The sequence below is a fragment of the Oryzias latipes genome, chromosome 8 (assembly GCF_002234675.1).
Source record: "Oryzias latipes chromosome 8, ASM223467v1".
NCBI lineage: Eukaryota > Metazoa > Chordata > Actinopteri > Beloniformes > Adrianichthyidae > Oryzias > Oryzias latipes.
The window spans coordinates 24,608,802-24,632,701 of NC_019866.2; the positions used below are offsets into that span (position 1 = coordinate 24,608,802).

Below are 23,900 nucleotides of genomic sequence, written 5' to 3' on the forward strand. Positions count from 1 at the left end.
TGCACAAAATATTGCGTCTCTGAGCCTCATGGTTTTGTTCACTTGCTCCACGGTCTGATACCGGATTCTGTGGAAAGCTACACCGCTAAAGACGAGCTTTAGCTGGTATTTTTGTTAGACCTGAGCGACTTTACGAGCTAAATCGGGACAAGGAAGTGAAGACTTTAACCACTTCTGATTGGTCTGACACCAATGATTGGTGGAGACAGTTAAAGGGGCGGGACTTTAGATCAGTTAATGAGGGCAATTTCCCACGGCACACTTGACCATCTCAACACTGGTTAAAAAACACTGGCCTAGAAAACGTTGACGGTTTTAATTGGGGCTAGAAGGGCTTCATCAGAATAGAGACCAGTGGGAGCGGTTTGAAAACGGATCAGAAGAGGATCGGAGCGGGACCGTAAAAGCACGGGACGCCGCGTGGACGAGCTGTGCAGGGATCCCGCCGCCGACCGTCCGTGTCGGCTGCAGGTGCGACAGAGGAGGCAGGAGCCAGCAGGTCAGATATATATGGCATAATTTTACTTTCACATTTCTTTTCATTACAGAGTAAATCTTAATTCTAACACAGGTATAGGACAGTTTCTTAACACCGATACATGAGGCTGCATTAGCTAGTGGATACTGCACGCACACGCACACACAAACTCACGTACGCACTCACAAAATGACAAATCGACTACGTTTTCCACTACGAAATCCCTGCCATGGCGAAGCCGCCGCAGGATGTGACCGTGTATTAGAAATGTCTGTAGGCTTTTTTCCTCACCTGTTTCCAGTCACGCTTACACTCGCACACGTGAACATTGTCCCTGTAGTTGTGACGGATGCCCCCCCCCCCCCCTACAGGCGCTCGCTTGTGACGGGAAGCCCGCTGAAAAGAGGCGGAGCTGCAGCGGAGTGATGTCGTTTTAGTGTCATCGTCAGGTAGGTGGTGACCTGGAGCTGCAGGGACTACTTTATGTCAGGGTGGGGCTGCCCCCCCCCCCTTAAAACACGACAGAAACCTCAGAGAGCAGGACAGAGCTGTGCGCTGCAGCCGCCTCCAGTCGGACGTGATGGAGGAGGAACCGGGAGGAGCAGAGGGGGGGGGCGCCTCCAGCGGGCAGAGGAGGGGGAGGAGGCCGTCGGGGGTTTCACGCTGCGATGAAGAGCAACTCATGGGAACCTGCCACGCTCAGAGGCGTGTGGACGGAGCAGAGCTCACAGCTGCTGAGGGACCTCCGCCCCGGCAGCCCGAACCCTCACGGGAATGTGACGGCGCTCCCCGCTGGGACGTGGAGGGGCTGTGCCCCCCTGCAGGGCTTCTTAAGGAGCGAGGGCTGAGATTTGGGGCTCTGAAAGTGGATCCGGCGCTCCAAGAGCGCTTAGATCTGGAATGCTCGACCAACCCACGGGGGAAGCGGAGAACCTGTACCTGTGAGCAGGTGAGACGGGATTAGCGTGTGCGCCGCTATAAGCCCCTCCCACTGAGCCTGAAGGAATGTTGTGACGAACGAATGCGTGTCGGGAGCACAGAGCAGAACCCGGCACAACCACGGGACAGGCCCCCCCCAGACGCTCACTCACACTCTTCGCCACGTGCACACCAGCTACACAGGTAAACCAACAGAACCAGATTGTAGCATCATGTTAATAAACGAGTAGAGGATGAACAGGAATCAGAATCCGGGACAAGAAAAATGACAAAATATTGCTGCTGCTCGCAGCGGCTGCTTCCCTTCTGTAGGTTAAACCTTTTTTTTTTCCAGAGATTCTCTGCTGGAGGGAGGAGAGGTGTGGCAGGAGGGCCGGGGAAACGGGGTGCTGGTGGGGGGGCTGGGAGTACTGGTCATGGTGGGGGGGTCCGTTCTTCAGAACTGCTCTGCCAGCAGCTCGCAGAGACGCCGGGACACAGAATCTTTGCTGCAGCGCAGAGTCAGACGGTACATCTGCAAACACAGGACGGACTTATGAGGACAAACAGGTTCCGGGGCTGCACAATCAGGAACCGCTGCCATAAAATGTACTGCAGAGGATCTACATCTACATGAGAAAACCAAGAAGCAAACACCTGACGAGCTTCACTGATAAATTCTTCAGAAAGCTCCAACTGGGTCATCTTTTAATGATACTCATCCTCATTCTGATTGGCTGCTGTGTGGCATTAAAAAGTGATGATCCACAGGGATGAAGCACACCTAAAAAAGTAGTTCCGGTCATATAGCCTAAATCTTCTGTATCCCTGCGCTGGCTTCTTTAAAACAAACTTCATCTTCATCATCTGGACAAACTAAGGATGAAGTCCAGTAGAAACACCCGCTTCAGAAGCAGCATTTGGATGACTCCTCCTACCTGCGCCTGTGCGTTGGGCTCCAGCCTCAGCAGGCAGCCCACCTGCTGGCCCTTGGTCTGGATCACGCCGGCGCACACGTAGTTCTCCGGGTTGGGGTCCACGTTGTCCAGCAGGGCCATCCCCAGTCCCAGCAGCTGCATTCAGACGCCACACAGGGTGAACAAAAAGCAGGCTTCAGGCTCCGCCAGCCCGGGTCCAACGCGTCTCACCTTGGCCTTCAGAACCTCCGTGTCCATGCTGTTGTTGGCCTTGAAGATCTTCTGGGCTTCTTGCTGAGGCCTGAGAAGAAACAGCAGCAGCGTTACCAGCTAACAAACATCAGTTTATCTGGTAAACCGCTTCCTATGGGGTTAGATAAGTGTCAAAACAAAACGGACGCTCAAAGACAAACATGCACACCTTTGCAAAAAATATTAAGACTTTGTTTAATTGCTGTTAAAACAAAGTTTCCCCTGGTGTAGTACTGACAAAAATACGTCACGGGCGTTTATATCTAGTGACAAAACATATGCACGTGTACTGAAGCTCATTTATTTAAATTACACGGAAATTCATTTGTTCACGTAACTCTTTTGAAATAAATAAAGTTCTGTCGCCATTCCAGCTGTGTTTTGTTTTGCAGACGGCGGTCCCCAAACCTCTGCTAGTGAGGCGCGGATGTGGATGTAAACATTCCTAGTTTTCAAAGAAGCCACACATCAACAAATATTCGGAACAGATCTTCTTGAAAAGAAAAGTCAGGAGGTTGATAATGGAAAAAAGTGTATCAGACAAACCGCTGCATTTATTGTTATTATTAATAATAATGAATCAAAAACTGATACACTAACTCTGCACTAAACAAACGTGTAGCTAACGATGCTGAAACAGGAAAAGACTCAGAATTATGTTAAATGGATAAATGTAGATAAATATGTGGGACTTAAACACGATCACAAGTTTCTGTCATCTTCCTTTCAACCTCCTCTGGATCCGCGTGTTCCTGGTTGCAGCGTCAGCGGCACTGCAGCTCGCGGACAAATAACGGTGCGTGGGACAGTAGAGATAAATAAGGCGTGATAGAAGCTACATCCACGTTTAGGAGTGTAAAGGCCCGTACACACCGGGACGAATATTTGCCAGCGTTTTTCGCCACGTTTTTTGTGTTCACAACCAGGCGATTTTCACTGACGAGCCGAGTGAACATGCAATTTAAATCCCTGACATTAGATGGCGCTTAATGTAAACAGAAATACTCCTGTACACAAGGTGGCGCTGCTCAACTTTAGGCTTCTTAAAGTCGCTTTTCACTCAGAAGAAGAGAGCAAGTATTTACGCGCTTGTCAGAATCATACAAAGAAAACATGAATATTTCAAGCACCAGTAGCTCCAACTGGTGCTTGGTTCGGGGATATTTAAGAATGTCCGTCATTATTTCTTCGCGGCAGTGTAGACGCTACTTGGCGTCTATCTTCTTCGCTGGTATGTGTGCTCAGCAAGGCAGTTTTGTGTTTGAGCGCCCCCAAGTTGTGTTTTACTGTAACTTCAAGAGCTCCAGACACGTGTGCAAAAGCGCCGTTCTCATTGGTCGTATAGATTTCGACGCTGCGCGTCAAACCAAAAAAACGAACCCGAGGCGTTTTTTAAAAAATGTCTGCAAATATCGCGGGCGAAATTCGTCCCGGTGTGTACAGGCCTTAATGCTGGACGCTCACACCGTTCTGAAGATGAGGAGGAAGAAAACCTTCACATCTGGCTCAGGTTTGATCATATATTTACTTATTTAGGGCTTAACCTTTGAAACGATCATTTGCTATCGGGAGGATCAACCAGGGACTCCCCCACCGAGCGCACGCCACACCGCTCAGCCAGGACGGCTGGGTCTCGGTCTTGCTTCCAATCAAAGAGGCATGCAGGCCGGCCGGGACCTCAATAAACGGTCCTGTAGGCCGGAGTGATCCTCCGGTGCGCAGCCGGGCTAACAAAGGCTCTCCTATGACAGGAAGAATGTACCAGTCGATCGGCCGCTCAGTGTACCTACACATACAAGTGCAGTGACTTGTAGCTATAAGAGGATCTGTGATAGGCCGTTCTGCATGTCAATCAAGTGACATCACAGTAAGGAGGAGGATTAGCTGACGGCAGTTTTTCTAAATATATTTATGTCCCGCAATTGACTGCCATCGACGTTTGTGAATGGGTTCCCCCTGTTTACTTGTTACCCTGGTGGACGGGTTCCACCGGTGGATGGGTTCCCCCGTTTCCCGGTGAACGGGTTCCGCCGGTGGATGGGTTCCCCCGTTGCCCGGTAAGCTGAATTCTCGGCTGCCCCCCCCACACTTACTGGCTGAGCTGTTTCCAGCGCTGGAAGAAGTCTTGCGACGCCATCTCGGTCGGCTGGAAGAACTTGTTGATGGTGACGGGCAGCTTGAGGGTCAGGTTCTGCAGAGCCCCCCCATATCTGCCGGAACAGAAAACCAGTTTGCAAACCCGCAGCACTCCGTCTCACCGGGTAACTGGTGGTTAACCATGGAGACAGCCCAGCAGGTAACCACCGGTGGCTCACTAGCAACTCTGCCTTCAGCCCAACCTTCCAGCAGAATTAAAGAGCGGCTCAAAAGCTTTCATCGACGGCGCCAAGCCGTTTGGTGACATCACCGTACGCCAGTGAGTCTCACCACGACACTCACCTGAACTTGATGTTTAGCAGTGGGGCCTCGGAAAAGTCGGTCAGACACTCGATGTTGAGGACCTGCTGGATCTGGGCCCCCCCCTCCACCAGCGGCTCCACGGGCTTGGACTGAACATTCAGCTGTGAGCGGCTGTTAAGGGTCATGGGGCGGGGAGACGGGCTGAGAACTCAATCGGCGTCCGCCTCGGCTGAGCCTCAAGGTCGAACAGAAAGGATATGAGACTGCAGCTCTCCAGGATAGCTGACGGTGGTGGTGAAGCTGGCAAACTGCACCGAGGTCTTGTTGCCGTAGAACAAGTACATCCTCCCTGTGGGAGAGACGGCGATGAAAGCGGTGTTCCTCTGCACCAAAACACGCCTGCAGCTCTCTGCAGGCGTGTTTTGGTGCACGCCGGCTGTCTCAGCAGCAGAAAACTCTTCAACCAAAACGTCTCCTTTAAATGGAGAGATCCTTTCTGGACCGTAGACATGAAACCTGCTGGAGCTCATCTGCTCTTCGTCCTGCTCGTCCTCAGATCCATTCCCAAATAGACTGAAGAAAACCTCACCCAGATTCTGACGATACTCCGACTTGATGCCGATCTGAAGCAGCTGGTTCTCAAACAGAACGCCGTTGTTCTTGCACACAAACCTGCAGAAAAACCCACATTTAGATGGTTCTGAGATCAAAACCTGCTCAGCTTTGAGCTCCAACCACGTTTGGACAGACAGAACAGTCAGACAGACGTGATCGCGCAGAAAGCCATCTTTTCTGATTCCTCTCAGCCAAAAACACGGCTTCAGACGTGGATTACTCCTGATTGTTATTAATAAAAACAAAAGAGGATTCATGTAGAAATGATTTAGATTTACAATAGAAATGTCTTTGTTCTTTAAAGTTGTCTGTTGTGTTACAAACAGAACAACAACGTGGTGAGCTGCTGTTCTGCTGGACCAGCAACAAACCGACGGAGGAAACGGCTGATCCCCCAAAAACACCAGAGTGACAGCTGACATAACCCCCCCACCCCACCCACCCCCCGTGCTCAGATCAGTGATTTCATGTAAAAGATCATCGTTAAAAGCAAAAAAACATTCAATCAAGGCTGCTGGAGGACAGAACGAGTGGAGGAGGACCTTACTTGTTCAGCAGCTCGTCAGCTTCTGACAGAGGAGGAGCAGGATCCTCAGAGGGAGGAGCAGAGCTGAGAGGCAACAAGATGGGGGGGACCACGGGATGGAGGAGGAGGAGGGAAAACACAACGGGACAGAGGAGGAGGAATGAGGATTGAAGAGACAACGGGACAGGGAGAGGCAACACGCCGCCATGAATGAAAGAGCAGAAAAACCAAAAAGTACCAGCAAGTATCAAGAAGACATGAGGAGACAGAGGACAAAGATAAAATGCAGAGGTGGTTAGTAAAAGCAGGTCAACCTGGTATTATTACACACTGACTGTTTACATGGACCGAACCAGCAGAACCTCTGACAGTGGAGCAGCTCTGCTTTGGTTTCATCTACCGGTACTGTCATCGTTGTTTAAGCATCCTCCATGACAACACACAAACACACACAAACACACACACACCAACACAGTCCTAAGACGTGCGGTGAAAGCTCAACTCCGGCCGACAGTGGAGGTTTGATGCCATGCAGAGAACTTCACAGCAGAAATGAGGGTCAACGTTTCATCAGCAGCTTCCTTACTTGACTGATTAAAAGCAATGAAGGCAAACTATATGAAGTGCAGGACAGCAAACTAAGACAGCTTTCACACCCCGCTCCAGTCAAATGTCCCCCCCATGACTCATTTTGCCTCCAAAGACCCAAACTTTCCTCTAACCTTTAAAACAGGTTTGGAGGGGCAGCAGAAAGCAGAGTCTGGACCGTCGGAGGGAAATGAGCCCCTCACTGCCCCCTTGGTGGAATGCAGCAGGACGCTGGTCAGTGCATTCAAGGTCTAAATCAGCTCTTTGCACATGCACGGCTGGGGGAGGGGGCGGGGGGAACACGATGACACATCCAACAGGCTCTCAGGAAAAGAAACACAAAAAACGCACAGTGTGATGAGCTGCCACAACACAACCAGCCCTCCACATTTGGCAGGTGGCTCAGTGAGGCTTTGCTCTCACTGCTGTCTGAGGCTGCAAACGGCTGCAAACGGCTGCTGCTGACTGACGCCAGTGACGGGTCAACCGACAGCTTTGGACCCGTCAAACCAGAGCGGGCCCACCCAAGAACCAAGGCCCGTCTGTGTTTCAGTTCCTTTGGGAGCATGAGCACACTTTCAAGAACAGCAGTGGGAACAAACATTTTAAAAAAAAGCCATTCCCAAATTTGGACCAACATCGACGGCGTTGAAGTTCCCTCATACACCGGAATCCAGTGGATTCATCACAACAGCAGCCAGAAACTGACCAATGGGAGAGAAGCAACAGAGCAACAGCATTCAGGCTGAGAGCAGTCGGTTTATCCACAACAGAAGATGTTCCACCGTCTCAGCGATGACGCAGTCAACTCCAAACCTTCATCTACAAGTGCAGAAAAACCCTGACCGACCCTTGTGCTGCCTTGTGGGGTCCAGATGACCCCACTCCCAACGTTAACGTGCCTCAAACGTTGGGAGTGGGGTCATCTGGACCCCACTAGACAGCAGAAGGGCAAACACGGTCGTTTTTACAGCTTTTACCGCCGACGGCTCGTTGGGTTTAAGATAAACATCATTTCTAGAAATGAAAAGCTACACATCCTTGTGGAGACACCATGTTTATACTTTTACAGCTACTGGGCCCTTACTCAGAGTCACCAGAACCCTCCACCAATAGCGAATCAGATGTCTCAGTGGGCGGTTCCAGATCTCTGTCAATGTCCAATCATGGTAGAAGACAGGAGACGAACACACATTCAGATCAGAACACACAGACACACACACACACACACACACACACACACACACACACACACACACACACACACACACAAACAAACAAAGGGAAATAGAAAAAAGAGAAAAAGACGACAGACTGTCACAAGAAGTGCAGAAAAAGAGCAGACATGTGCAGCGGACCTGTCGAACCTTCAGACCGCTGTGGAGCGGCCCCCAGCATGAGCGCTGATGAAGAGGAGGGGTCTCCTGGAAGCTGGTACGTCTGCTCACACATGTCATTCTAGCACAAGTCAGGTATTTACTGCTGATTTGTTCCCCCCTCCCCAAAAAAGGCCAGAGAATGGATTTTTGAAGGCATTACCCACATTGAGCCTCATCTCTGACCCCCTGTGGGTCAGAGATGAGGCCGAGGGAGCGTGGATGACAGCAGCCCTGACATCATCATCACACTGAGTCTGTAGGTCGACAGGCCCGTGTAACACAGAAAAAGACAGATAAAGCAAACAGAGATACACACACGCACGCACAACTAGTTCAACACAAACACAACTACAATCAACAACAACACAACATTCCCTTCTGTCCAAGGATGCACTTTGATCAGGTTACAGGTTTGTTTAATAAATCCCCTGCTGTCTGGATAAAGACGGTAAAAAATGATCAGTAGATATTTAAACCAAAAGGCTCTATAGTTGGTTTTCTGTAGAGGAACATCCCAGATCTGAGTTCACTAAAATAATCAATCAAACTTTACTTGAATATAATATTACTTCCTTAAACCCATTAATAGTTTTTAGGGAAAATTTCATTTTCTTTTGGTAAAAACCATCGAGTGTGTCCGACAACTGGACTGAGCGAGTGTGACGCCATGTTGGAGCCAATAAACCGCGAGTACGCAGCGATTGGTGCGTTTCAACGTTTCTATGGCAACCGCTCTCACCAATCAGGAGTCAGCTTGTTGGCAGGCCACACCCCTACCACCTTAAGGCAGGATAGACCACCTGTTTTTATTGAGACATCTGATTGGTCAGTTTAGAACTTTATAAATAACTTTATAAGCAGATCTCATATCGAGTCAATTATAACCAAAAATGTTGCATTAAAAGTCATCTCTTAGTGGAACTTGAATCAGTAGCTATATTATCGTGGTGATATTTGATTAGAGCGTCTTGACTGTGAGCTTTTCACTGAAGCCCAAACGTTAAGGACCAAACGTTCTTTATAGACTAAGAACTTGACAGAATTCATTAAAAATGTAAAAACTGTAAAGAATCAAAGCTGCAGCCACTCATTCTGGAATCTGAGGTCTCAGACTACCATGACGGATCAGGAAACCCCCGCTCACCTGAGGAAGCCTTCGTCGTTGACGGCAGCGGAGGATGCAGCAGGCCCCGCCTCTGAAAACACGTCCACCAGTAAACTGCCCACACTGGCTGGAGCGGCGCTCACGGGGGCAGCGGGGCGAATCCCAAGCAGGTCAGCTGACGGAGACGGCGTGGACTGGAACAGACAGGAAACCAACCGTGAGACTCCCCCGCTCTGTGCTCCTGTTTTCTGATGGCTGGGGGGGGTTGAGCGCTTACAGCGTTTGAGGCAGCCATGGCTGATGCGTCCGGCCCCCGGTCCCCGCCTCCATTCAGCTCCCCGCCCTCCCTTTTGCCGTCCTCCATTTCCGTCACAGACACCGCTCCGGGGCCCTTCTTCTTCTTCAGCTTGGCCAGGATTGAAGACTCTCTCTCTGGGAAGGGAGGCATCTCCTCCAACACGGTGGCCTGAGAAGGGACGGGGCGGTTACGGTTACGGCGCTGCACAGCAGTCAGTGACAGCTGGGGTGTGTTTGATCAGCAGAACCAACCAGAACGTCGGTGCTGGCGATGGAGGAGAGCTTCAGGTATTCGACGGCTCGCTGCTGCAGCTCCACGTCCGAGTTCCGGATCTGGCTGTCGCAGCGCAGCACCTCCTGGATGGTGGCCTTGGTCTCTGGGAACAGGTTGATGAACTTGATGTAGGCCGACAGCAGCAGCGCACGAGTGGGCACGGAGCACAGGTGGAACTTGGAGTGGAGCAGGTTGAACTGGACCAGGGGGCTAAAAGGGAGACGAGGCGTGACCCAGCAGCCCCACAATCAGCAGAATCATCATCAAAAATGAACAGCACACCTGGACCGCGGGTCACCAGCAATCAGGTTTCCAAACTCTCCCAGTATGTAGCCTCCAACCTTCACCATGTTCTCATGACAGGCGGGGGCTTGCAAGGCCTGCAGAGAGAAACCGTTTAGCCCAAAGAGCTTCTGAAGGGATATTTGACAAGTCACTGCAAACGCAAAGATTTAGAACCTTTTTCCGACATTTAAAGTCATTTCCAGGTCTGAAGTTGTTGAACACATTCATAAGCTTTTCTGTAAATCATGGAGAATGTTTTGTCTCATTCAGAGCTAAGACCGAGAAAGAAGGAGATTATTATTAAAATGAGTTTAAATCCTTTTGATGATAGAAAAACTTGATTTAAAAAAACTCAAATTTCACTGTAATTTACGGTTCAATTCAGGAAGTTATTTTAAAGTTAAATAAATGTTAAGTTACTCCGGCATTCATCAACATTTTGAAAACATTTAGATTTATGTCCTAAAGCTAACGTCACTGCAGAATAGTGACGCATATTTAAAACACGCTAAACGCCACGTAGCCCATGGTGTTCACACTGGACCAGCAGGGAGGGGCTTCTTCTTCCTCCACTGTTTACTAGCTCATGTTCTCCACCTACAGCTGGAAGAGGCTCTATTCTAATAAATGAAAGTCTTGGTGTCAGAATTCCAGCCAAACACAAACTGCAATCATCAATTCCTCCTCGTCCATCAATTTTCAAACATTGGCACCTCTGTGAGAAAGAAGGGATGTCATGCATACGTCACTGGGAATCCCAGTCCCTGATTGGTCAAAGTCTGACTTTCAACAGGCGTCCATTGGCCGTGTGTTTTGTACGTAGATCTCGCTCAAAATGGTCGTAGACAGAGTTTTGAAGCCTGGACTGCGCATTTAGGCGTGTCTACACAGACATCTCACTGAACACACACTGAGGGCGGTGTCAACGCAGCTTAAGGATCTGTGCTAGTTTTATATTGAGGATTTAGAGAGATGGGCCAGTTTATACTAAGATGAGTCAATTCCATTTATTAAACTACCGTAGATTTTTTTGTCGCTGTGATCAAAATGAACTTTTATTAGGTCAAAAGTCAAGATACAAACCATTTGCTTAAAACTAGCAAAAAAAATACTTATTGAGCTGAATAACATTTAAATTGAAGTGATTTTATCCGACAGTGAACTTTTTTTAGTTTATTTTCCCATTTAAACTGCCTGGCTGCATGGAAAGATCATTTTACTGCTTTTTAGTGATTTTCTTCTTCAGACAGAGATCTCTCCTCTCTCTGCAGCTCTTCCTCCTCCTCCTCTTCATCATCACCACCTCTAACTACACTCAGCCCATCTGGATTAAGTCCATCTTCCAGCCCAGCCTTCATGTCTCCCTTTTGGTTTGTCATCCATCCGTCAGCAGTCCCAGAAACTGCCTCTGCTCTGGTCACGTGTTAGAGCCCGCTTATGTCTTTATGGCTGTGGTGCAGCGGCAGAGCTGGTTGAAAGGCTCCAGGTTTGATTCCCGCCTATATTTCCATGTCACAGACGCAGAATGCCGTCACGGTTTATGTCAAAGACAATCAAGCTGCATTTCAACAATATGGTTTTGCTCCATAGACTGCAACGTGTCATGGGTTGAGTTCAACTGTGATCATCTGCAAATCCAGCACAGCATGCAGAGGCCCAACAGAGTTCTGGGGATGCAGCTTAAGGGGTTTTTCTCCGTCATCCACATCTCTAAATGCAGACCTGACGCTGATTCTGACCCTGAGCGTCTATGGAGTCAGAGGCGCCGTCCTACAGAGCAAGTGTCAATCAACCAAAACGGACACGTCCCACCACAAAGCAGGCATCTGCAGCGGCTTCCTGTGGCTCCTCCATCAGATCTTAAACCCCGACAGTCGCTTCAACAGCAGCTTCAGAACTGAAGCCCCTCCCTCATCCAGGCTTCACGCTGGTCTGGTATGCATTTGTTAGTCATTATCTTTACGACATCAATGAATTTCAAAAGAAAAAGCTTTAGATCAAAGTCACTCAGAGGAATATCCCCACACAGAGCTCGGTTTTGAATAATCCCACAATCTGAGGAATGTCTTGCTGATTTACCTCAAAAACGGTCTTGGCGGCGTAGCCTTGCACGTCGTCTCGGTTGATGACGATCTGGATGACGCGGTACCACACCTCCTCACTGACGTAATCCCCAGCGATGCGGATGAGGTTCAGGATGGTGTCTACATACCAGGAGTAGTCCACAGCGTACTTCTCTGCAAGTATGGCCACCTTCAGCACCTGAGTTTGGAAAAGGGAGGGAAAACTAAATCTCTGAAACAAAAGACCCTTAAATCAAGTACCTGATGACTAATGCTTTAAGAAAAACTGAGGGTGGAACACTTCCTGTCTGAAATGTTCCAATGAAGTTGGGTAAAAGGGCTTTTTGTAAATATTTCTTGAAGACGACCTGGATGGTGAACTGGAGCTTCACAAAAGAACGGATCATAAATCCTTTTAATCTGTGACTGAAACTGGAGTTCAGCCTTTAACTGGAGCTTTGACTGAGTTTATGATGAGCTAGAGGGATAACAAGCATCAGAATACTCCCATATTCATGACCGGGTCCTGAAAAACTTGAGTACAAATATTTACGTCCGACATCACAGATTCACCATCTTTCTAAATAAATTACAGTTTAGTACAAATACAACTCAAGCAATGTAATGTAATGTAATGTAATGTAAGCGTCGCTCTAACATGCAGAATACTTTAGTAAGTATATAAACTAAAACCGAATGTGCTACTGTCACCGGAAGTAAATAGAGCTTCAAAGTAAAACTGTCAAGAGTTTTTCATCAATGAAATAAAAAACTGAAGTTCAGTTTACTGAACTTCGTTTCTGGGAAAAGAAAAAAACAAACGTGATTAGTTTAAGACTATTGGGAAAATCTGGTGATCCATGTGAGGTCATGTGACTGTCTGGTCATCGGTCGGTCTACTGGAACTGGAGTCGGCTAAACTTTGAGGATGAAAACCTGTGGAGAACATTTTCAGGGTTTGTTGTTAAATGATCCAAACAGCAGGGACGTTTATGTTTGGTTTGGAGCTGAAGTTAACCCGGAAGTCGACAGAAAAACCTTTCAGAGGGACTTTGTTTAAAGTGATAAATACCATTTCTTTCTTCCTAAATCTTTGTTTTTGTTGATTCTGATTTCCTGCTCTATATAAAAGCATAGATGATGGTGAATAAACACAAATTTCAATTTGAACTCATCCAGTGAAAACCCAAACATATAGCACCCATTTAAACATAATTAGATTAAATAGTAAGAACGGTGGTTTGATCTGTGAATTACTGCTTTTGGTAGAAAGTGACGCCCCGATTAGTTCTGCATTTTTCATTTTGGACATTGAAGGACACTAAAATTGTAGTCCAGAGTTCCAAGGACCCACCATCTCCTCTCTGATGGAATAGTCTGCAGTCTCCAGGTAGCTGAGCATCTCTGCTACGATCTGCTTGGCGTTGCTGCGGTCGCACATGGCGTACAGCAGGTCGGCTGCTCTCTGCCGGACGCTTACATCTCTTTCAGTCTGAAGGGACACAAACAGTCACACAAAAGTCTGTCCTGCGCTATCGTTACCGGATATGCACTCAACGGTGTGCAACCCTTTGTGAGCGACAGCGTCTGGTTCACCTTAAGAGCATTGATCACGGTCTCGATGTGCGTCTTGACGGCCTCGTGGGAGAACTCGGAGCTGGCTAGAGTGCACATGCTCTCCAGCGCCAGGTAGCGCAGGTTGGTCTCTCTGTGCTGCAGGAACTGGCCCAGCTGGTTGCAAGCTCGCACCAGGAGGTTTGGCTCACTGAGGAACAAAGGAAAGAGCAAAACGGTGACCGTGCGACTCGGTCTGCTCGGGCTACCGTGGTCAAGCATGACCTGTGCCAAAAACTGAGACCAGGAATCACCTCCAACCATTTAAAACCATCTGACCACAAAACAGAAGTAAACTGCAGTCTCATCTAAATGAAGCATCAAAATCTCTTATCATCTTTAGTCTGATCTGGGTTTCTGTTGACCTCGTTTCCACTCAGTGGAGCGGTACAGTTCGGTTCAGAATGGTCCGGGACATGGACCGTCATGGTGCTGAAAGAAGCTAACAACAGTGATGGAGCTCATCCAGCAGCTCATTGGCTGCTGGTTCTTGGTAGATGCAAAGCCTTTCATGTTTGAGGGAAGATGGCGGACGGCGACGAGGAAAACAGACGCTTTAGTGGCGCTTTCTTTTGTCGAAATGACCTTCAGCCAATCAACAGGTTTCAACAGTAGCTCCGCCCTAACCGGTCCGTTCCATTTTTCTATGGACCTACAACCAAAGGGGGACCAAAAATGGTACAGTTCGGTCCACCTCAGTGGGTAGGTCAAAATACTGGACCAGACCGGACCGCTCAGTGGAAACGAGGCTTCAGAGACCACAACTGTTCTGCAGACCAGCTCCTGTGAACTTCTGCAGCTGACACCGACAACAACTCTCTATTTAGCAACTTTTATTAATGTTCTTCTGTTGTTTCTTATGATTTTGTTGTTTTCTGATGCTATTTTTGATCAAAATGTGATTCTTTTGGACCATCTGCTTTCCTGCAAACAAAGCCTTCCAACTCAACATGAGAAGCTGCACGTTTGCTGGTCTCACCTGTCGTAGTGGATGATGAGAGCTATAGCCTCAAACAGGATGGCGTTCTTGGCGTTGGAATGCTGCACCTTCTTCGACTTGGGGGGCTCCTGTGCCTTATTGAGGATGGTTTCCAGACACTCCACCAGTCGGCCCTTAACAGCCCCATCTTCTGGCGGAGGGTAGCACTGCAGCAGGCGCAGCAGCTTGCAGGACAGCCATGGCGCCGGCACAAAGTAGTAGGTGTAATCCTGCAGGTCGGTGGAGGCCGACGACACGATCTGGAAAGCCCAACGGGGTCATCAGCGTTTCTGCTATAGTCTACAGATTGTGAGTTCCAACTTCAGTCCAACGTGTTTCAATAGAGAAAGTGTGACAACACTGAAGAATCAACTTCAATAGGTGTGGTCGGAGCAAACACTCACTCTGCTGAGGCGGGAAACAGCCAAGGAAACGCAGGTCTTGAACTCATCTGGATTCTTCTGACTCAGACAGGTGATGAGAGAAATGGCTGCCGTCACCACTCCCTGCACTCACAAACGCAGGCAAACGCACACACATTCAGAACTGTATAGTTTAACCAGACATCACAATGCTACACACAAGTGCTCATGTCTGAATAAAAATGCATGAGAAGACCATTTTCCATTTGTCTTTCTTTAATCCTCAACTCTGACTTTAGATTCCAAATGTCAAGCATGGCAGTGGAGGAGTAGTGATAGGTGGTCATTGTCCTTTTTCTTTGCATCCCCTAAGGATATGTGTAGTTAAAACAGAACTGAAGGAAGGTTTCCACCCATTTACATCATGAGCAAAGGGTTGAGATTGCATAAAGACCCCCCATCTGCATGATCTCTGGGGGGAGCCCTTACCATGTGCTGATCGTTGAGCAGATGCACCACACGAGAGGTCCACTCCCCCATCAGCACCAAGTCCGGAGAGGTCTTGTACAGCCGAAGCAGGCACAGGGCAGCAGACTGTTTCACACTGTCCATTGTGTCTCTGCGGTAGATTGTGTTAGCAGGTGTTTATATCAGACATCGTTACACACAGAACGTCATCAATGAAGCCCTTAACTGACAGCAGAACTCACCCAGCAACCAGGATGCGAGGAATCTCGCTAGCAAAGGCCTCGGCCATCTCCCGGCTTCCCACGTTGGCGATGCAGTGAAGCGCCAGGCACATGAAGGTGGGATTGCGGCTGGACAGGTCATTTTTGATTGCGTTGTTGATCAGACGGATCAGCTCACTGTTGCTGTTCACCAGCACTGAGATAAACAAGTAACCCTAAAAAATAAAATTAAAAAATAAAGACATAAAAGGTGTTTGGTTAGGAGTGAAACAACACAGATTCATTATTTTATATTCCTACGATCCAACCAGATCCATCTGTCTAAGCAGGGCTCGACATAGCCATTTGTCCGCTGGCCCGGTCCTGTTTTTCGAGCAGTGCGGACCACAAGACTTTATTTTTCACTTGTCCGCTGGGGCCACTAAAATATTTAACGGTTTATATATTCTTCACCTTTTTCAATAAAGTAAATTTTGCGAAAACGTGTAGATTTACCTCGTCTTCATAATTTAGTTTTTCTGCTAGTCCTGTGTTCAGACTTCAAGGGTTTCTATGGGAAACCTTTGATCACTTCTCCTTCTCTCCCGCCTGCACGCGCGCGGCTTTCACTGCCGAGCACCACGCGGCACGCGCTCACTACTTTTTTTTTTCAAACTTTATTGAATGTAACAATTCAATACAAAACAATGTTAAACAGCAACAACGAAGGCACAAGCCAGTGGGTTATTATTACATTTGATTATAAATCCGACACCGTCACTGAAGAGAGACTGAAGCATGTCAGAGATGTGGAAGACATGGCAGGAATAGATAGGAATATGTTGGATGGAGTAGTGGGTATAATTAGTAGTATGGACAGCAAGATATTTAATGAATGCATTGAAGATGAAACTGTATCCACTGAGCTTTAAGCTGAATGTCAAAGAATCAAAGGCAACTCCAAATACCTGAATCTCAGACTCAAATGCAGTAGAATGTTAAACTACTTAATTTTGTTTTTCTTTACAACACTGTGAGCAGTAAGTATTTCTAGTTAGCTGAATGATCTCAGTTAGACCTGCACAATATGAGGAAAACTCGCGTTATGCGATATCAGAGATTAAAATTGCGATAACAATATAATTTGCGGTATATAAACAAACAGCAAAATAACCAAATAACCATTCCCAGTTTAAAAATTATACTCCAAATGACCCACGTTGACATAGGTTACAAACATCTAACATAACAGGGCTCCATCTGATTGGTCAACAATGTGAAGGCGTCCATCCGATTGGTCAAATGCATTAAGGGATTTATTTGATTCGTTAAATGGTTCAAGCTGCCATTAGATTGTTTTAACACATTTAAGGTTTATGATTTATTGCGATATTTGCCGTTAGAAGCAGCATGAAAACTTCTGAACTAGTGTTACCTACTACACTGCAGTGCTCTCTTCAAAACATCTGAAACAGACTAGAGCAGATTTAAGTTTGATATGGTCTATTTTCAGTCATTGAAAAGTGTAGAAATAAGTGATGTCACCAGAATGCACCAAATTGCACCATATTAAAAGTTTCCGTGGGGGCATGCCCCCGGACCCCCCTAAAGTTGCAAGCACCTGCGGAGCGGCGGGTCCCGCTATGCGCGGTGTCGGGCCAGTAACTTTCAGGCAGGGCCAGTAAGTTTCAAAAACTACTGGCCCTGTGGGCCAGCGCAAATTTCTGGGCTATGTCAACCCCTGCTAAGGCGGTGTTTTTCCACCGCTGTGCTTTAGATTCACCACAATTTGAACAAAGAAATACGCAGAAAAGCAGTTTTAATGTTAATTTTGTGAAATTAAATCTAACCCACAAGAGGAGGCAGTTTGTGTTCTAGCTATTTCAAAAAAAGAAGTCAATTTTTAGTGCACAAAGAAACATTTTTTCCAATTTAAACTGGGATGTCCATTGATTGTAGCTTTAACATTGGAAAACAAAGGATTTTAAAAATGACAAGGTTTTAAATATTGTTAGGCAAATGATTTGTTTCGTAGTCTCTCATAGTTTAGAACATACTTTTTAAAGTAAAAAAATAAAAAAAATAAAGAGTAAGGTCAGTCCGGCCAGATTTTCCAAAGGCAACAATAAATCCTCACCAACAGGTCATCTGTTTTTACTTAAATTCATTGAGTGGTGCCGACATATTTCCTCTGTCTGAACACAGCACAGGTGTTTGAACCCTCAGGATCATGTAGGCGTGTTTTAAAGTCAGCGGCTCTGCAGCGCCATGTTTCAGATCTACTCGACAGAAAAGGCTTTGTGGAGATATTGAGGAGTTATGGAGACACTTGTCTGTACCTCGCCACCATCAGCTGATAATGCTGCTAACTCAGCCACTCCCCAACTGAAGCAGCCTCACACTCACTGCTATGCTAACCGCTTTATTTGGACACTTATTTAACTGACCTTCATTTTCAAACATGATTAAATTCTAAACAAGCTCAGCTTTCATTTATTCATGTGCTCTTTGCAAAACCCGGTGCAGCCACACACGGCGCCGGTCTGGTGTGTGCGGGCCTTCATCGCCTTGAACAAGTCAGAAGCTTTTACAACTGACGTTTATGATCACTACTGCATTTATCTGACTATTTGGCAGCAAAACGTCAGTCTAGACATTTAGTCCAAACACCAGCGAGACACTTCAGAAACCAGAACTACGTTACACTAAATAAATATGACGCAGAAAATACTTCATCACAACAAAAACGCAACATACAGAGAATAGTTTGGAAGGTTAAATCTTACCAGATGGGTTATGCAATCAGAGACATCCTACATTACTCTGATAGGAAACATCATTTTTTTATGCAAAAAAAACCCCAACTCAGGTTAAATTAAAGTCCATTTCTCATCTGACTGTAGTCCGGGAAACACAATTTCCAATAAAACACATGCAGACTAGAGACACTTTGTCCTTTTCAAGTTACCAATCACCAGAAGCAGCTTCTCTGTAGCTGTCAGCTGTTGCCCACCAGGATGGTAATTAACAGATTTACAATCGTAAAGACATTTCTCTCCAACAACTCGGGGTGAAACCTTCCCAACAATACTCAACATCTTCTGTTTATTGTAGCTTTTGTTTGCCTGATATTCAACAAATCCAGATCCAGATAATTGAGGACTGGGACATATTTGCAAATATCTCACAGGGATCCTGACTCATCTCTGTTCTGCTTACTAAACATTTCCTGTTCCTGAGAAACCCTCCAAGCGAGCGAGCGAGCGACAGTCACGGCGGCCGGTGCGCGTGAACCCCTCTGACATATGCCTGCAAAAGCACCAACACCCAAAACTACCGGTCAAACTAGCTTTCTTATAGTTCATCATTTTAAATAAAACCGATGTTTTATGGTTCCAGTAAACAGTTTTAATGCTCCTAAAATGTCCTTTAATAGAGAGAAGTACAGGTCTTGTCTCTGTGTCTCCTGTTAAAAAAGCTTTGCTTTCAAAATGTTGTTAGTTAAAACATGTCAATTGGCAGAACTGTGGATTTCTTTGATTTTATAATTTTCTGACAATATGTAATCTAACAAATGCACACAGCTTCAGAGTCATCCTTTAAATTCCCTAAACCAAAGTGATCTACACCATCTGGACGACAGTCTCCCTGAAACCAGACGGCACTTGATGCTTTGTGGGATTTGCGGCTAATGACATGCAGGTCAGCGGTCGTTCCCTCTGTCAACAGGCAGAAACTTTGGATATGATCAACAAGGCGGGAGCAAAGTTTGTTATGTTCCAACTATGACTTCACGGCCGGCAAATGCGTACAGACGGACGGCTCAGACGGTTTTAGCCAAAACAGCTTCCTCCAACCAAAAGGCTGCATTTAAAGCAGCACCGCTTCCAGAGACACGCCAGCAAACATGAAGCTGACGTGACACCGATGGAAACCGCATGAAACTTACGATCTGTTTCTCTGTGTACTTGTTGGAGCTCAGCAGGTTGACTGCCTCCATGTGTCCAAAGTCGATGTCATGGCCGAGCAGGAAGATGAAGAGGAGCTTGCAGACGTACTTCTTCTTGCTGTAGCCGTCCAGAGCCTTGTCTCCTTTAAACTTCGAGCGGATGTTGGCTAGCTCTTTGTTTATTCGTTTTATCTCGGCCTCCTTGCTTTTGCCTGATGGAAAAGAAATGCATACAGCTTCAGAATCTTTTTACTTAACTTTAAATAAAAAAATACAATAAATATGTATAGATATAATCAAATAAACTGCCTTAAACTGGAGCATTTATTACTCGTTTCCATCATTTGGAAAAAAGTTAACAGCAAAAATTCAACAAGTTGAAGACTTTGGTACATGATGCAAAAAACATGTTGAACCAACAATATTGCACAAACATGACACCAAATAAAGTGTTTGTTTGATCACAGAACTCTATATATTCTCAACCAACATAAATAAACAGCAACGCCACATGTCTACATCAACTAGAGGAAAGGTCCAGCCCTGTTTTCCAGACAGAACTTTATGATGTGAACCCATGGAAGGTTTTGGTTCTCTGTCCAGATGACACATTCCTGCCTCACAATGCAGTCATCCTGTCCAACGTTGTGTTCTTGCAGCTTCTTCAACTTTCTATCCTCATCTCCAGCAGCATTTCAGGGTCATGAAGTAAGTTGAACCAGTGAATGCACTCACTAAAGGTCACCCTGGCTGTGTTACACCCAATCATGCAAAAACCAACATTTAGATGAGACAATGTTGGATGAAAATACTTTTGACAGCACACAAACAAAGTCTTCATTGATGACACCTCTGCTGTGTGACTGCACAGCCATGCAGTGAAATGCTTCAGCATTAGCCGAGCACAAACAAAAAGAGGAGCTCCTTTTCTGCAGGCATTTGCGGTCATGTCAAACCAAATGCCTTAATCAACCAAGTTTGTTTATGATAAGCTACAGAAGTGGAGTAACTGCTGCCTCAGCCCACTTCTTACGTGTTGTTCTCTGAAATTAACAAGGACTCCAGTCAGTAAATCTGTCTGTATCCTTCATGATATCCTTGATCTTCTTAAAGTCAAAACATTTTTTTTTTTATGTAAGAGGCTGATAAAACGTCCAACAATCTTTTCCTTTCAGCTGTTCCCTTTAGGGGGCGCTGCAGTGAATCATCCACCTCCATCACACCATCTACCCTCATGTCGTCCTCCCCCACATCCATGACCCTCCTCTATCCTGGTAGCTCCAACCTCAGCATCCTTTCCCCATCATCATCATCATCATCATCACTGTTCTTCCTCTCAAACATCTCCATCTGCTTCCCTGCATTTATCTCCAGAACATCTACCACGATCTGTTCCTCTGATGGATTCATTCCTGATCCCAAAGAGAACCTTAAAACACATCTAACCATATACCAAGATTTAACGGCTTTAAAAATAGAAGAAGCTTTCACGGAAAACTTCTTACCATTATAATGAGAAAACAAAAACTGTTTTTGGTTCAAAGTATATTAAAAACAAACCAAAAAACTATTCAAAACACCATTTAATACTGATGTCATAACAAATTAAAAGAAAATCTCAACCCCAACACTTAAGAAGGATTTTTTATCTACCCGTTTGCTGACTAAAACTCAGCTTTTATCATGTGAATCTTCCAGAACCTACAACTATGTCAGAGTCTGTTTAGTGGCTGTTTCAGCTGAAATGTGAGAAGTTTGTGAGCAGCAACACAACAAGCCCAGTTAAAGCTCTGGGGATTACCTTAAAACGCAGTCACTGAAATCAACAGCTTTAGCAGAGTCAACAGCCCCATAAAGGGGTAACTTGGTAATAACCAGAACAAAGATCCAAGGTTACACAACAGGTTTTGGCACAACTGTAGGACTGGTTACAACCCAATTCCCATTGTACTTTACTGAGCCATTTACCAAACGAAAAACATAAAAAATGTCCCCGCGTGTCATCACCATCATAAGTTTTTCTTCACATTTTTAAAAATGGTAAACCTTTCCTTTTAGGCATTGGTTCCTGGCTGGTGGGTTATCAGGTCGCCCAGTCTGGGAGGGGTCAGAATCTGTACTGCCCTCCCCAGAGCTCCACAGCTCAGACTTGAGAGTTGTCAAGTTATTTGGTCAATTTAAACCAATCAGAGTAACTGTAGTTAAACCTGTTAAATCCCGTTAGAGGTTTTCACCGGAGGGGGGGGGGGGGATCCCCTGCTGCTGGGAAGCTCTAATATCTTACAGATGTTTGGTTTTTTTCTCCCTCCAAACCTTCTCTTGCTGCTCTGGAGTCATGAATGCGGATGATGCGGGGCACCAAGCCCCCCCTCAACATGATGAGGGGCACCAAGCCCCCCCCTCAACATGATGCGGAGCACCAAGCCCCCCCAGCAGGAGCCTGCCGGCTGCCAGGTTAGCAGAAACACATCAAGCTGGTAGAAAATCAAAGGAGAGCCACTTACAGTTTCTGATGTCCGATATGAAGACGGCCAGCCCGCGCATTCCGTCTCCTTTCGACACAGCCGGCATGTTTGCAGGTCGTCGTCCTCTCCGGCCTTGCTCGTAGAAACCTCCTAAAGCTGGTCTGCTCTTCTCACCGGACCGGGAGGGGGGGTACGGCCAAGTTCAGGGGTAGCTAGCTGCTACTGCTGCTTCGCACTTCCTAACTTTCTGACCGGCTGGCTCTCGTCCCACTGAAGACACTGGGCGCTTGTGCTTAGCTAGCTCCGATAGCATGTACCGGACTCGCTTGGCGGCGGGGAATCAAGCAGCGGGATAAATTAATGTTATCCCGGATAACTGGACCGTTTCCGCTGCTACACCGAGCTAACCCTAGTATTTCATTCAAACCTCAACTATCCAGGATAAACGAGCGACGCTGTTCACCTCAGGCGCGACTTCATCGGATCTCAAACGACCGCCGTGTAGAAGTGTCCGAGATGAAGGTGACAAAACGTCGAAAAGTCCTGCCTTTTGACAATTTGTCGCTAAGTTACTCCGAGTCACGCACCGTTAAGCTAGCTGGTCAGCTAGCGAGCTAGCTGTCTAGCAGTATCATTCAAATCCTGAAGCACATCGCTGTCCGACGACGAACCTCTGCGGAGTCTGAGTGCCAACCGGCGGTAGGACGGCGCGACAGCGACTTTTATACCCACGAAGCCCGAATGAAGACCAAACGTCCTGATGGACATCCGCTGTGGTTGTCCAGCTTCAGGCTTCCTCTCGCGGCTCGGAGGAGGCTCGTGACAGCAGTAACGCGTGACCGCGCAACGCTCCCGTGAACGCGCACGCCGTTTGCGGACGATGAAGCCATTTGGAATAGGAGGAAGCAAAGGCTTTTCAGCTGAGTGCGCACGGAAGGAAACACGGAGACGTTTCTCCACGCACACGCAAACCTATCAGGAGACATATGTGACAGTCAGAAATCCTCACCTTCTGCTACATCGGAAAATTGCTGTTAAACATGTGAGTCCTTGAGAAAATCTACCAAATCTCAGTGTTGTTCACACACGCACACACTGGCTTCAATTTACACTACTCACTCTAAGGGATACTGTTATTTCCATGAGTGCTTTTCCTATTTGCTCTCAATTTTATTGAAATGCATAAAAGTCCCCCTATATATTACTAATAATGAACAAGTAGCACTTTATTTTCATTAGTTTATTTATTGTCCAAAAATTAAACTAGAATAAAGATTGCCCCACATACCAAACACGGACCTCATCAACAGCGAGTATTTCCTCCACTTGCTGCAGTGACAGCTCGACCTCGGCGTCTCCCGCTCTTCAATAACCTCATGATGTCGTTCTGAGGCGTTCCACTCTTCCACAAGTTCTACATGCGGTTCTGCAGGTCACTTGGGGGTCCGGTCTTCCAGTCTCTGCTTCAGCTGGTCCCAGACCTGCTCTATGGGGTTCAGGTCAGGGGTCATTGCTGGTCAAACCATGTGGCCACGCCCACTTCCGAAAGACCAGCTGTGTTCATTCTGGTGAAGCGTTATCATCCATGAACAGATGTTGGGGTGTTCTGGTGGAATTCTATGATGTCTGAGGTCAGAACCTGCAGTGACTGGACCGTCTACAAGAACCAGACTGTTGCTCCTCCTCAACTAAAGAACCCTGGAGACCATGTTGACCTTGGCGTGTCGCTCACCTCGCCTTCTCCAGCTACGCTGACCATCATCTGT

General features: G+C 46.9%; 2 protein-coding genes across 5 annotated transcripts in view; one reads left to right on the forward strand and one right to left on the reverse strand.

Moving 5' to 3' along the window:
- Positions 1–500: 500 nt before the first annotated feature.
- On the reverse strand, positions 501–22,303 carry ap2a1 (adaptor related protein complex 2 alpha 1 subunit). 3 transcript variants are annotated; one of them, XM_023957849.1, is made up of 22 exons: positions 22,174–22,303; positions 19,670–19,881; positions 15,763–15,956; positions 15,542–15,671; positions 15,095–15,196; positions 14,691–14,950; positions 13,694–13,862; positions 13,452–13,589; positions 12,114–12,296; positions 10,032–10,129; positions 9,728–9,959; positions 9,456–9,644; positions 9,218–9,372; positions 7,782–7,844; positions 6,128–6,190; positions 5,555–5,637; positions 5,225–5,314; positions 5,005–5,128; positions 4,659–4,775; positions 2,545–2,614; positions 2,335–2,469; positions 501–1,931 (listed from the first exon to the last, which is right to left on the reverse strand). In XM_023957849.1, exons 1-22 carry the CDS (start codon positions 22,238–22,240, stop codon positions 1,854–1,856), a joined length of 2,952 nt encoding a protein of 983 aa, XP_023813617.1. In that variant the 5' UTR covers positions 22,241–22,303; the 3' UTR covers positions 501–1,853. The 3 variants fall into 3 exon arrangements, with proteins under 3 accessions (XP_023813617.1, XP_023813618.1, XP_023813619.1); XM_023957850.1 differs by lacking the exon at positions 7,782–7,844; XM_023957851.1 differs by lacking the exons at positions 6,128–6,190; positions 7,782–7,844.
- Positions 22,304–22,961: 658 nt separating this feature from the next.
- Positions 22,962–23,900, forward strand: part of LOC101173789 (multidrug resistance-associated protein 1) — a 35,141-nt gene continuing 34,202 nt past the window's right edge. For both annotated transcript variants that reach the window (XM_020705549.1, XM_020705550.1), the window contains exon 1: positions 22,962–23,176. In XM_020705549.1, the coding sequence (XP_020561208.1) occupies positions 23,015–23,176 (162 nt within the window). In that variant the 5' untranslated portion in view covers positions 22,962–23,014. The remainder of the gene's footprint in view (positions 23,177–23,900) is intronic.

Excerpts from the sequence above, each read along its gene's own strand:
- ap2a1 (XM_023957849.1), bottom strand. The coding sequence starts at position 22,240 with ATGCCGGCTGTGTCGAAAGGAGACGGAATGCGCGGGCTGGCCGTCTTC. Across the intron at positions 5,315-5,554 it reads GGAGTATCGTCAGAATCTGG|GGAGGATGTACTTGTTCTAC; the intron begins GTGAGGTTTTCT and ends TCTCTCCCACAG. Across the intron at positions 2,615-4,658 it reads CGCTGGAAACAGCTCAGCCA|GCCTCAGCAAGAAGCCCAGA; the intron begins GTAAGTGTGGGG and ends GTTTCTTCTCAG.